The following is a 13,912-nucleotide window of genomic DNA, read 5'->3' as shown; positions in this document are numbered from 1 at the left end:
GAATATTGCTGGGGCATTTATCAGCCCAAATGACATCATTAGAAACTCATAATGCCCATATCGAGTCCGAAAAGCTGTCTTAGGAACATCGGATGCCCTAATCCTCAACTGATGGTATCCAGATCTCAAATCAATCTTTGAAAATACCTTGGCGCCCTGAAGCTGATCAAATAAATCACCAATCCTTGGCAATGGATAATTGTTCTTGATGGTGACTTTGTTCAACTGCCGATAATCTATACACATCCTTATTGATCCATCTTTCTTCTTCACAAACAACACAGGTGCACCCCAGGGCGAGACACTAGGTCTAATGAATCCCTTATCAAGAAATCTTGCAACTGCTCTTTTAATTCTTTCAACTCTGGCGGGGCCATGCGATATGGCGGAATGGAAATAGGTTGAGTGTCCGGAGCCAAATCAATGCAAAAATCAATATCCCTGTTGGGTGGCATCCCCGGCAGGTATGCAGGAAACACCTCTGGAAACTCACGAACAACCGGCACCGAATATATGGAAGAAACCTCCGCACTAGAATCGCGGACATAAGCCAAATAATCTAGACACCCTTTCTCGACCATATGCCGAGCCTTCACATAAGAGATAACTTTGCTGGCAGAATGGCCAAGATTTCCTCTCCACTCTAATCGAGGCAACCCCTGCAAGGCTAAGGTCACTGTCTTGGCGTGACAATCTAATATAGCATGATAAGGTGACAGTCAATCCATACCCAGTATGACATCAAAATTAACCATGTCGAGAAGTAGGAGATCTATACGATAACAGTATCTCCCACTGGTATAGACACATACACAGGAGCACTCAAAGAATCACGGGGCACAACCAAATAGGAAGAAAAATAGGATTACACATAGGAGTAAGTAGATCCCGGATCAAACAGAACTGAAGCATCTCTACTGCAAACTGCAACAGTACCTATGATAATAACGTCAGATGACTCAGCCTCAGGCCTGGCTGGGAAAGCATAAAACCGGGGTTGGGCCTCACCACCCTAAACTACGTCCCTGGGACGGCCTTTAACTGGCTGGTCTCCACCTCTAACGGCCTGACCTCCACCTCTAACAGTCTGGCCTCTACCTCTTTTTGTGCAGATTTTGATACCGGCTCAGGTTGATCGAGATTTGCTACTGGTCCGATGTCCGGAGACTCAAGGTAGATCTGTCGGCGTTCACAGACCTTGAAGTCCCCGTCTATCTTTTATGTCCAACTGTTTTCTTTCATTCAAACAGTTGTATTTCTTTCAGACTATTACTTGTAATAAATTCTAGAATGTTCGTGAATTGTGACTCCAGATCCGGATGGTAGTATTAATACAGTTTTTATGATATTCCACACTTATTATATTTCATCTTAGTTAATTATTGTTATTTACTGAATAGAAATAAGAAATTGGTTTAACGATTTTCTAACGTTGGCTTGCCTAGCAAGTGAAATGTTAGGCGCCATCACGGTCCCGTCAGTGAGAAATTTCGGATCGTGACAATAATAGTATAAATAAAAACAGATAATAGACAATACACTTCCATATAATATTTGAACTCCCTTCATATTCAAAAAATATATTTTCTTCGTTAATTTTTACTATAATATTTAAAAATTACACTCAACTATTAGAACAAATAATTGAGTATTTTCTTTTCATCGATTTTATGTGTAGTATTTTGAAAATTACACTCAATAATTAGATAAAAATAACTAAAAAAATATTTAAGAATTTTAAAAATAATTTTTACATTCAACAAAATTGAAGGATAACAATTTTGGGATAAAAAGTGGGACTATTCAATTTCATGTTTGGTTAGATTATTTTTTTTGTATAAGAAATCACAAGAATAGTTATACCACAATCTTAATTAGTTGCTATTTTTGTTCTACATTCAATGTGGGATAATAATTTGGGGATTAATTATCCCAGGATAAAATAATCAAATGACCAAAATATCCATCTCCAAAGTACTTATTGCAAATCATTTAAGAAGACAGGTTAAAGTTGAAAATAAAATTTTATCTAAGTTTATAGGAAAAAATCGAACACATTTTTTATATTACACTTTATATATTCTAATTTTAATTCAATAAAATATTTATTTATCAATTGAAAGTATATCCAATAAATATTTTTGTTATTATTTGATTTTCGTATTATAATTCTCGCCCTATAATCCCAATATAAATTTTTGCGAATTAAAAGACCCATTAGGCTACATAAACTTATGTTTATAAAGGAGAGGATTGGCCCTAAAAATAATTAGACAATAGAGAAAATTTAATTACAATATAATATTTAGAGTCAAATTGGTAAAAATGTGAACTTGAAACAACAAGGATAAGATAGTAGAAGATAATATTATGTATTCTAAATGAATTTATTAATTATTTTTCTTTCTTTTTTATTTATTCTAACAAATGACAACCCCCGATATTTTTTAAAATATATTTTCAAGTTATTTGTTGTAAAATATTAACTCAATATTTGTCATTTTTAGATTTTACACTATAGTTATTAAATTTTGTTGAGCTATAGGGATAACCTCTTCATTCCCAAATCACTAAAGAGATAATTTTTTTTAATTTTCAATAGGTTTTATTTGACAAATCTTTAAAGAATCTTGATAACAATATTTATGCATTACTTGCTTATTTTATAATATTAAGTCACGTAAATGACAATAAACTTCATAAGATATTCCTACAAAGGTCCTTAGAAATTAAAATAAAGAATTTATGGATTTTTATAGAGAAATATTTTTTTCTTTATTGAGTTAGCTAAATGGGATTAACACTCATTATTTTCAAGAAGTCTACTCTTTGTTTTATAATCCAAAGATATTGTTTAAATATTATTTATGTAATTTTTAAAAATTATATATTCAATGATATGGGGTACACGCGTAAAGCGCGTACCCTAAGACTAGTATCTAATAAAATCCTAAAACTTTAGACGCAATTACTTCATTTTTTCCAGTAACATAAACTTTTCCCAATCTCCTTGCATATCTTTGACCAAACCGACACAAATGTATGAACTGGAGTTGCTCAGTTTCAATGTTAAAGAAAGAAGGAACATGCTTTAGGAATAGGTATTTGTCTCTTTCTGCCTTATTTTATAAGGATCTAACTATAACAGGAAAAAAAAAGTGAAGGAAGATATTACCCGAGTATACCAATTATCTAAAACCATGACAAACAAATGTTATAAAATCAAAACTCAAAACGAAAAAAAAGCAAAGGGCTAATTACACTGCACACCCCGGTAATATCTCAGTCTTTTAAAATCAAACACTTATATCCTCTATATTATAAAAATTCAATACTTACATCCCTATGAGGTATATCTGTAACTAAGTATATTAAATTACAACTATTAAAATATAAATTAAGATAAATAAAATTTTTATGCTTATTTCTTAATGAAATATAAATAAGAGGTTTAAATATTTTTTAAAAAATATGAATAATATATCATTATATGTAAGAGTTTTGAAAGGTAAGGATATAAAAATTCTAGTTAGTTTATTAAGTAATTTGTGTTCATTTCCTTTTTAAGAGTTTCAAAAGATACATAATTTAATAAATATTTATTCTCTTTTTGATCAAAGGCGTGATTAAAGAGTTTTGGCGAAAATATTTATCCTCTATTTAAGTTTCACAAAAATAAATAAATATAAAAATTGATCTTAATTTTAATTTACCATTTAATAATTATATTTTAATATGTTTAGTTACGAATATACCTCATAAGGGGTGTACATGTAAGATTTCTATAGTATATGGTGCGTAAGTGTTTGGTTGTAAAATATAGGGGTTGTATCCGAAACTTATGAATATTTAATTTTCGATAGCTTAATTATTTCTTTTAAAATATTCCATTTATGCTCAGTTTTACTCCCAAAATTTTCAGAAAACTTGTTTTATAGTTTATGTCTCATTTTATATACGCATACTATTTTTGAATTAATAATTTCTTTTAGTTATGACTGTTAAGTACTTTAAATATTTATAATAAGAAAGCGATGATTAATAATAATTTTATATAATATTAAAGTTATATTATATAAAAGAATTAATGTTTAGATTCTCATGAAAAAGAAAAAACTGGATATTCTTTTGGGACGGAGAAGTATGCAAAGAGTACAGTATTGGGATTTGATAAATATCTGACCAAGTGGTACCAAGAACAGTAGCGAAAATATTCTTTGAGCAATAAATATTTATATTAAATTTTAAAAATTTAATTTTTGAAACAATATTAGTTCATGCTCCCTATAAATATTAAATTAATTAATTTAATTCAGTTTGTTAAATTAAAGTAAGAAGATATATTATTAAAATATTTCTATCTATGCGCATGGCTTGTGTTTAATTGATTTAGTATCAGCATTTATGTCATATTTTTGGTAATAAATAGACAAAAAAGAAAGGGAAAAAATAAAAAGTGAATGACTCTATTTTTTTATTTGTTAGTCAAAAGTTGCAACCTTGACCATGGTTAGGTACACTCTATTTTCTGTCTCTGTCTCTGTGTCTGTCTTTGTCTCTCCAAAGCAATTGTTTCTGAGCACCGGCAAACTTCTCCCTTTATCTCTCTCTCTCAGATCACTGCTTCATCTAACAGATCCTCTTAGGTCAGTGCATTTTTTTAGCTCAATCTTTAACTTAATATACACTTCTGTATATATAAGTGTAAAGTTGCTGTCCCCTTTTTTAATTTAATTTGTTTGTGGGTTTAATTTCCAAGGGTTTTAGGGCTAGGATTGCTTAAGAATTCAAGAATGTTGGTAAATAGGGTGTTCAGTTGACTGTGTTAAATGCAAATGAAGTGGAAATGTAAAGTGGGTAGTTGTATTTTATGTTTATATATACATACACCTTAATGTATAAATGTAAAGTTTCTGCTTTATTTAAATGCTTATGGGGTTAATTTCCAAAGGTTTTAGGGTTTGGAGCGTTTCAGAATCAAGAATGTTAGTGAACAGGGTGTTGAATTTACTATTTTAACTGTAAAAGAAGAGGAAATTAGAAAGTGGGTAGTTTTATTTATGTTCTTATCTAACTTATATTTATTTTCAGGGGATGGGGTAAATAGTGTTAATCTTGGAAAATTAAAAAATGGGGATGTAGTCACTTCTTTCTTAATTTGCATGTGGTTTTGATGTGTGGTTTAATTTCCTGCTCAATAGTCATAATATCATGAAATGTATTTACCAACATTAAAATGAACGGGTTCGAACTCGGTGGAATGTGTATAAAGGATAGTTGGGATACGCACACTGCACAAGCTGGCCCAGAAACCACTCTTATAGAAAGATAGAGGATTCATGCAGCTGATCCAATCTAACTAAAGATTGAGGCTTAGTTAATTGATTGATTAATGATGCGTTGTCATTTGCGAATAAATGGAACTAGGTTGGTTTTGGGGCCTTAGGGAGTGATACTAACTGGCAACTATTAATTATTACTGTAGGAAGAAACACTACCTCTCAAAAAAATTGCTTTCTCTATGGATTAGAAACATAACAATTAAAATTTAGTTGTTACACTGTCAGTCTTGATGGTTTGCCATAAACATTTCATCCACAAGTTTACCATCAATTCTATAGCAGGTTCCAACCTTTCTGAGTGTTCTTCCAACAATGAATTTTGAACTTTAGTTTCTAAATCGCTCACATAACATATTCATATATTCCTTCTGTATAATTGCCTTATTTAACTCTGAGAGGTTTTTTGTGTGTGTGTGTGGGTGGGGGGTTATCTTGGACTTTTATTTGACTGAGATGCAAACTGAAACCACGGAGACTTATTTTGGTTATTCCTTAAATTCAACTGAACTGGACGTGCAGTAAAGTCTTTTTCCGAGTTAATTACCTTATTATCTTATTTCTTGTCTGCTTCTGTGAAAATAAGGTATACATGGACATCATAAACGAGTTGCTACAAAAGATTTGAGATCTCTAGCTTGACTATCACACAGGCCTATGCTGTGTGTGGTATTAGAAAACATGGGCTTGTTGTGCAGCAGAAACAAAGGCTACAATCAAGCCGATGATGAGGAAAATACTCAGGTATGAGTTTTACGAAATATATTTGGAATTTTTGGTAATTGTCCGTAGTGCTGTCTTTAAGCTAGGAGAGCAAAGAATCTATTTTCATCTTGCTTAATGCATAACCACCAGTGTCCTTACTAGATCATGTGTCTACAGACTGCAGATATAGAAAGACGTATCGAGCAAGAAACAAAGGCGGACAAGCATATTCAGAAACTTCTTCTACTTGGTAAATCAGAAAAATTAGTCTTCAATTGTCATATGATCTAGTTATTTCTCACTGTTTGCTTTTCCTTTTTATGTTCACCATATCAGTGTAGTGATTCACGATTTCTATAGACATCTTTCACCTTGGACTTGTTAAATTTGAACTTTTCTTTTCCTCGAAGCTTACTGTTGTGTGTTTTGCGTATGATTAAACTTACTGCTGTGTGTTTTTTGGTCTATGTTCTGTTTGACTGTGTTTGCTGAATGCTGATCTTTCTGTTGTTTCAAGGTGCCGGAGATTCGGGGAAGTCCACTATTTTTAAGCAGGCAAGAGATCTTATGATTAATATTTTACGATTCATTATTCTCTAACTGTTCATGTTAATGTATTTCTTTTAACTCCAGTGTCCTCTATTTATTTTTGCCATGCAGATAAAACTTTTGTTTCAAACTGGCTTTGATGAAGCAGAGCTAAAGAACTATATCCCTGTCATTCATGCCAATGTCTATCAGACAATAAAAGTACGGAATACTTGAAAGGGTGTGTTGGTTATTTCTCTTTTTGCAAAATAGCCGCTGCTTGTTAGAGACGTGCATATATAGAAATATCATTCACATGCTTTATAACGAGGTTTGATTACTAATGTCACGGAAACTGACATTCTTACATGGTGGGTGTTTGGTGACATAACAGGTATTACATGATGGGTCGAAGGAATTAGCTCAAAGTGAATTAGAGGCCTCAAAGTATCTTCTATCAGCTGAAAATAAGGTATGTGGGCTATCATCTTGAAGTCATTTAGACAAGGGAAACCCTTGAAATTGAGGACATGTGATTGCTTGTCTTGCTTAGCTGCATGAACATAATAACGTATTTCTTTGCACCAGGATATCGGCGAGAAGCTTTCAGAAATTGGAGGTAGGTTGGATTATCCTCACCTGACTAAGGATCTGGTGCAGGATATTGAAGCTCTTTGGAAAGATCCTGCTATTCAAGTAATCTTGCTTCGCTTAAGCCCTTTGATGACTTTATTTCAGTGTCAAGTACTTTTTTAAGGCTTGATGATTTGGATTTGTTTTTACTTGTATAATTAAATGATTATTGATAATTGAAACAATCAATTCATTGAAGTCACTCAATCAACTATGCCTCAATCCGTAACTAGTATTCTAGTGGGGTTTTCGCGATGATCTTCTATATATTCTGCTCTATTGGGGCCATTTCACATTTCATTCCAATACCACTTTTTCTTTGTCTGTAAGTCAAGTTCAGTAGTTCTACAAAACTAGAGGTTTTTTAAATCTCACTCTTATTCCTAATCCTAATGTTGAAAACCAGCAACAACTGATCCGTATTCCTATATAATTGGAGTTGTCTATTTGGATAATTTGTTTCCATCATGTTCTAGTCTTAACTCAGTTCACAATATTCCTAGATATCATAGCTCTTTTTAGACAAGCACCCTAGGGTGTGACCTAGTGGTCAATAAAGTGGGTGCAAAGCTGGGATCAAATTCCGCCGGAGACAAAAAACAGTAGGTGATCTCTTCCCATTTGCATAAGCCATGGTGGATAGAGTTACTCAATACCTATGCTGGTGGGAGGTATCGGGAACTCGGTGGTATAATCGAGGTGAGCGCAAGTTGGTCCAGACACCACCGTTATAAAAGAAAATCTTTTTAGATAACTTCTCTCCGTGTGATTCTAGAATTACCTTGTCCCTTTTTTAGCACCTTCAATCACTAAAGTCATACCTACATATTGGTGAATTTGGAGGGATGACTTAGTAATCTCACCGTCTCACATTTTATTCTGTATGTATGTTACTTGCACCTTCTCTGCCTAAGCATGGGTGGGCAGAATTACCTAGTACCTATTTTGATGGGCGGTAACAAGTATCGGTGAAATAGTTGAGGTGCAAGTAAAGTGGCCCAAACGCCACCTTCATAAAAAATGTATGTTACTTGCACTTTCTGTCTGAGGTGATCATTTTAATTTTGTCTACATTTGTAAGATTACAAATTCGTTATAACTTTCGCATTTCTAAGACACTCATCTTGAGGATACGTTGGGCCTTAACCTTCATTCCCTCATTACCGGTCTTTGCCTTTCACTTTATTAGATATGTTCCTATCACATAGTTTTCTTGTAGTACGCCTCCACCACAATCATCTGATCTAACTCTATGTGCTACATCTTTATCTGTAGTGCCATTCTCCTAGAAGATTGAGCCTATATATTTGAATAATTTGTATTAAAGCACCACAATCGTTCACTTTACCTTCATTCTTCTTGTGTGGGCTACACTGGCAATGCATATAATACTGTCTTACTTTTATTTATCCCAAAATCCTTGTTCTCTAGATCCCCTCTCCATAGTTGTAGCCTTTAGTTTTATTGAAGTACATCACTTTAGAATTTGATTTTTTCATAAAATGGCCAATCAGAGATTCTGATTAATCAAGCTGATGGTGAAAAATCCGAACTACGCAAATCCATAATTTTCTATGAGTATCCCAGAAAAGATTAACTTTTCATTACTCTGATAGAGTTTTCTTTCTTTCTTGTAGGAAACTATATTACGCGGTAATGAGCTCCAGGTTCCAGATTGTGCCCATTATTTCATGGAAAACTTGCAGAGATTTTCGGATATAAATTATGTCCCATCAAAGGTAAGAAATAGAGACTGGATCATGTATGTTTTTTGTTTCTGTATTCCGATTATATTAACTGAAATATATGGAACTAGAATGCTATTGAAATAAATAGAATATAGGAAGTCTTGAGACACTAAGTTAGTATGTTTTACAGTTCTACCAGTAGAACAGAAGATTAACAACACATTGTTCATTGGTTGTATACCAACTCTTTAATCAATGAGGTATTTTCCAATTAAGAGTTCGCTTTCATTGCAATAATAAAAATCTGTTCTACTTTTCATATTGAATTTACGAAGAAATCAAAGCCATCTGTACTTTAACCCAATGATAAAACTATCCTCTACATGATGTTGAATTCACAGTTGTTGATAGCAGTTTTGGCTCAGATGCATTATTAAAACTATTTTACCCTTAGGATTTTGGTCCTAGGGGTGTCTATGGCAAAGCTATGCATGCCAATGTGTAAATGTGTACACACATTATAAGAATCAGACCTGAGAAATGAGAGACAAGTAGGAGATGGTAAGCTAAACAAGTAAATGTGTAAATGACAAATATTTTTTCATTTTACATGCTCTTAATCCGGTGGTTCTTATACATGTATTGTTATTAGTTATAGAATAAATTTAATACCCAATTGTTAATACAAATAATTACTAGATTGTTTTTAAATTGTTCTGGAATAGAGGCGGAACTATGAATAATGGAGCATTATCATATAACTTAAGTGATACAAGATAGGGTTGCAGCACAATTACCAATCCCTATTTAGGCCATAACCAAGATTATTTCCAAATTATCAAAACGACCCTTACGTGTTCCTAAACCTACGGCTTGTTTCAAGCATCCTTATCCTTAAATCTATTATACTGTTCATAGAACTCTAGTTTCTAACCATATATTATATCAACATTGGCTTTTTGTGGTGATGCTTCTCGAAAGTGCTATAATTGATCGCGCTTTTATTTATTAATTAATCCTTATTTTAAATGATATGGAATATTTTTAGATTGTTGGGTCTACATACCTTTAAATAACCTGCTTTGTTTTGCTTTGTTATATTTTTTCTTTTTGAAGAGATAATGTTCCTCTTATCATTTTGTCAATTTTAAGGGGTGGTGGGTTCCTTTCTGTCCCCTTCATCCATTGCTCATCGTTTTCCAAGCTATCTCTTTCGTTCATTTTCTTTTTTCTTGGTGTAACTGAGTTGGTGAGTTTTTGCCTTTCTATTAGAAGTGATGATGAGTATTTAAACTGTAAAGAATTAAGTAATGATAGTTTACAATGAATACGATGCCGCACATTTGCCTTAAATTTATAAGTGGGAATCTGGAATTTTCAACTTTGGATATACCAGAAAAAGGGCCACATATAATGGGTTATGTTTTTATAGTTTAAGTGGTATACTGTTTAACCAAAAAATAAGATCTTTGTTCGAAGCCTATTTTTAGAAGAACTCGGATTACTGATAACCAAATAATTTCTTACTTCCTCAGTAACTCACTTAAAAGGAAATAAAGTTGACAAAAAGTAACTAAAAAGAAAGAATAATTGATTGCACTGAATAAGCAAGAGAAAGTGAATATATTTCGATAGTACTCAAAACGTGTCTTTACAGATGAGATTCTCCCCCTTATATAGGATCTTGACATGCATAGCTTTGCCAGGACGGGCCAAACCCGTTTTCTTTCTGATCTCATTTTAACCCACCTGTTTGACACCCCTAGTGTTGGTCAAATATTTCAAAATTCAAACTGCAATTTTCTAGAGTCAAATACGATGTCGAGCACCCAAGATACTTGCTATTACACAGTACAGTTGCCCTTGCTTATCGCTTATGCCTGTATCTAATTTTCTATTACACTAGTGGTGTTCTTTCTATAGGCAGTGTAAGTGTAGGAAGTGCAAGTGTTGCCTGTCTATTGCTGGTAAAGAAAAGTGTGGTCCATCAATCAAGTTGTCATTGTGCTATTCAATTACTCTTCAACAACAACAACAACAACCCAGTATAATCCCACTAGTGGGGTTTGGGGAGGGTAGTGTGTACGCAGACCTTACCCCTACCTTGGGGTAGAGAGGCTGTTTCCGATAGACCCTCGGCTCCCTCCCTCCAAGAACTCCCCACCTTGCTCTTGGGGTGACTCGAACTCACAACCTCTTGGTTGGAAGTGGAGGGTGCTTACCACTAGAGCAACCCACTCTTGTCTTCATATAGAGCTTGTTGGATTGTATCTCGTGAATTTTATAAACTTCCTTATCGAAAGATGGGATGTTGTTATCTATTTATTATGCCTTTATACTCTCCTTTAAGTGCAGGCTAGATACATTTCCCTGCTAAGCACGTCAAAATTCTTTGATGATGATGGCTGTGATACTTTAACAAACTAATATAGTCTGTTCCGTTCGTGTTGAATTGTGTAGAACTCCTCATTTACAAAATGAAGCTGTTAGAGATGAAACCGTTTGTTTTTTAATTGTCTTTAACACAGTTTCCCTATAGGCATAGTCGATTAATCATTTTTCTTGTTATCTTGTAGGAGGATGTTCTTTTTGCCCGAATTCGAACAACTGGTGTCGTTGAAATACAGTTCAGGTGAATTTCACGAATCCTTGAACGGTCCTTGTATCGATTTACCAAAACCTCACTTTTAGTGGTTTATATACATTTTGATCTCTTAATGCAGTGTTGGTTTATATGCTTTTCTATGTGTCAAGTCTTAGCCACCCTGTTTAAATGTTATTGAACTAGTTAATGTGCAGTTGCTTGGGTCATCTTCATTAGGTTCTGCATATTTATGCATATCTCTTCCCCAACCTTCATCTAGTCTCTATGTCCCTCATCTATTGACTAAGTGCCTAATCATTAGGTGCATTTATATGTCCTTAAATTTCTTGATTATTAATCATTTTATACTTGTAACACACCGGTTCTTGTGGTCCTCCAATGATGCAATTGCTTATGACCTTGTCTATTTGTCCCTTTCCCCCCTTTTAAGACACTTTTGTATTCCATCTAGTTTGGATTAAAGGCTTAATAACTACTAAAATGTTTGCAGCCCAGTTGGAGAGAACAAAAAAAGTGGAGAAGTATATAGGCTTTTTGATGTTGGAGGTCAGAGAAATGAGAGAAGAAAGTGGATTCATCTATTTGAAGGCGTCACGGCAGTAATATTTTGTGCCGCTATTAGTGAGTAAGATTTCTGCTCCTAGCTTTCTGATATTTCTAAGATCATTTGCTTGAAGTAAATCCAATTTCTGACTTGATCATAAGTAGCAATACGTGGATCATGTGGCTTTCCAGATTGAGGAAGAAAATTAAAGTTAGTTAATGTAGGTCAAAAGGATTTTGAATTTGTGGGTAAAGGAAATGAGGCAATTGCATACTTGTTATTGTTCTATTTTTTTTCCGTTACTTATTATTGTTCTATTATTCACTTCAGGTATGATCAAACTCTATTTGAGGATGAAAGAAAGAACCGAATGATGGAGACCAAGGAACTCTTTGAGTGGGTCTTAAAGCAGCCATGTTTTGAGGTCAGTTTTCGTTGTCTACTAGAAGACCGATGGTTGGTTGCGAACTCGAATTTTATAATCCATCTTTATCAACATGTACTTACGGCTCTTCTAGTTATATGCTTTTGCATCACCTTTTTCATCAAAAAAGAAAAAATAAACTTTTGCATCACCTTTTTTGGGTTTTTAAAAAAACAAATGAAACCAGTTATGAAGCTTACGCTTTATTGTTTGTGCAGAAAACTTCCTTCATGCTATTTCTCAACAAATTTGATATATTTGAGCAGAAGGCTCTGAAAGTAAGTACATATTATCTAGTGGTGGTGTCTGTCGTTGGAACCATTCTTTTTCGTCTAAGAATGATATCCCATGGTTATATAGGTGCCTCTGAACGTCTGTGAGTGGTTTAAAGATTACCAATCAGTTTCAACAGGCAAACAAGAGATTGAGCATGCTTATGAGTAAGCTTCTCATGTGCAGCACTTTTATATATGAGTACATGTTACTGATTTCGCTGATGCATTCGTTGGGCTCTATAAAACATGGTTGCTTTAAGACATTTGTAACTCGATACACGCACACACAGAGACACCACATTTATTCGCTCAACGATCTTAAATGCTTAGACACTATATCATGGTTGTTAATTCATATATTCTTTAGCTATTTTCGGTCTATTTTCTGCTTTTTGGCTCTACACCATTATTTTCGGTCTTGGGGATGTGGGGGTAGAGCCGATACTCTTTCCTTTAAAACTGTTGCTCAATTCATGTGCTGAACGAACGTTCTATATTTCAATGATCTACTCTTTAGGTTTGTAAAGAAAAAATTTGAGGAGTCATATTTCCAATGCACTGCACCAGATCGTGTGGACCGGGTCTTTAAGATATACAGAACCACAGCCCTTGATCAGAAGCTTGTTAAGAAGACATTCAAACTGGTAGATGAGACGCTGAGAAGGAGAAACCTCTTTGAAGCAGGTTTATTATGAAATTCTTTAAATTTTGGAAACAGAAATGTTCATACCCTGAAAGATGCATACAAGTGCGAGGTTCAAACACAGAAAAATAGGCTACTGGCGTATCATATCCAATTCCACTATTTAAAGTTTTGCCAATGTTAGGTCTCTAAGCACATATTTCTTTCTATATTCCTGGTTGTATTTACCGAGCAGATGTTCCAAAACAAAAAAATGATATTCAAAGTATATTCGATTGATGTTCATTTTGTTGAATCTCACATCTCAAGTTGTACATGCATCGTTAGTCAACCTTTTGCAATCTCGTGATTTATTTAGTTTATTGTATAGCTCTTGCCCGCTTATGTTATCAGAGTGTTGTTATTCCAGAACTTGTTCAAGATTTTGACTATTTTCCATGATATTTCTGCATCTGTTTTGTTGCACAATCCTAGATTCCACTTTGGAACGTATACTACCTACATAAGGTAATTGCTTGCTGAATTTTT

General features: G+C 33.8%; 1 protein-coding gene across 2 annotated transcripts; it reads left to right on the top strand.

Annotated features, from left to right (window-relative positions):
- Positions 1-4,509: 4,509 nt before the first annotated feature.
- LOC104096662 (guanine nucleotide-binding protein alpha-1 subunit) lies at positions 4,510-13,679 on the top strand. Of its 2 annotated transcripts, none has more exons than XM_009603067.4 (14): positions 4,510-4,646; positions 5,926-6,083; positions 6,222-6,294; positions 6,562-6,599; positions 6,705-6,794; positions 6,967-7,044; positions 7,161-7,268; positions 8,843-8,944; positions 11,470-11,525; positions 11,989-12,123; positions 12,373-12,466; positions 12,685-12,744; positions 12,827-12,906; positions 13,259-13,679. In XM_009603067.4, exons 2-14 carry the CDS (start codon positions 5,997-5,999, stop codon positions 13,434-13,436), a joined length of 1,179 nt encoding a protein of 392 aa, XP_009601362.1. In that variant the 5' UTR covers positions 4,510-4,646; positions 5,926-5,996; the 3' UTR covers positions 13,437-13,679. The 2 variants fall into 2 exon arrangements, with proteins under 2 accessions (XP_009601362.1, XP_070038678.1); XM_070182577.1 differs by lacking the exon at positions 4,510-4,646 and adding an exon at positions 5,513-5,624.
- The last annotated feature ends 233 nt before the right edge of the window (positions 13,680-13,912 follow it).

Source organism: Nicotiana tomentosiformis, chromosome 8 (genome assembly GCF_000390325.3).
Source record: "Nicotiana tomentosiformis chromosome 8, ASM39032v3, whole genome shotgun sequence".
Classification (NCBI taxonomy): Eukaryota; Viridiplantae; Streptophyta; class Magnoliopsida; order Solanales; family Solanaceae; genus Nicotiana; species Nicotiana tomentosiformis.
This window is presented reverse-complemented; position numbering and strand designations above follow the sequence as displayed.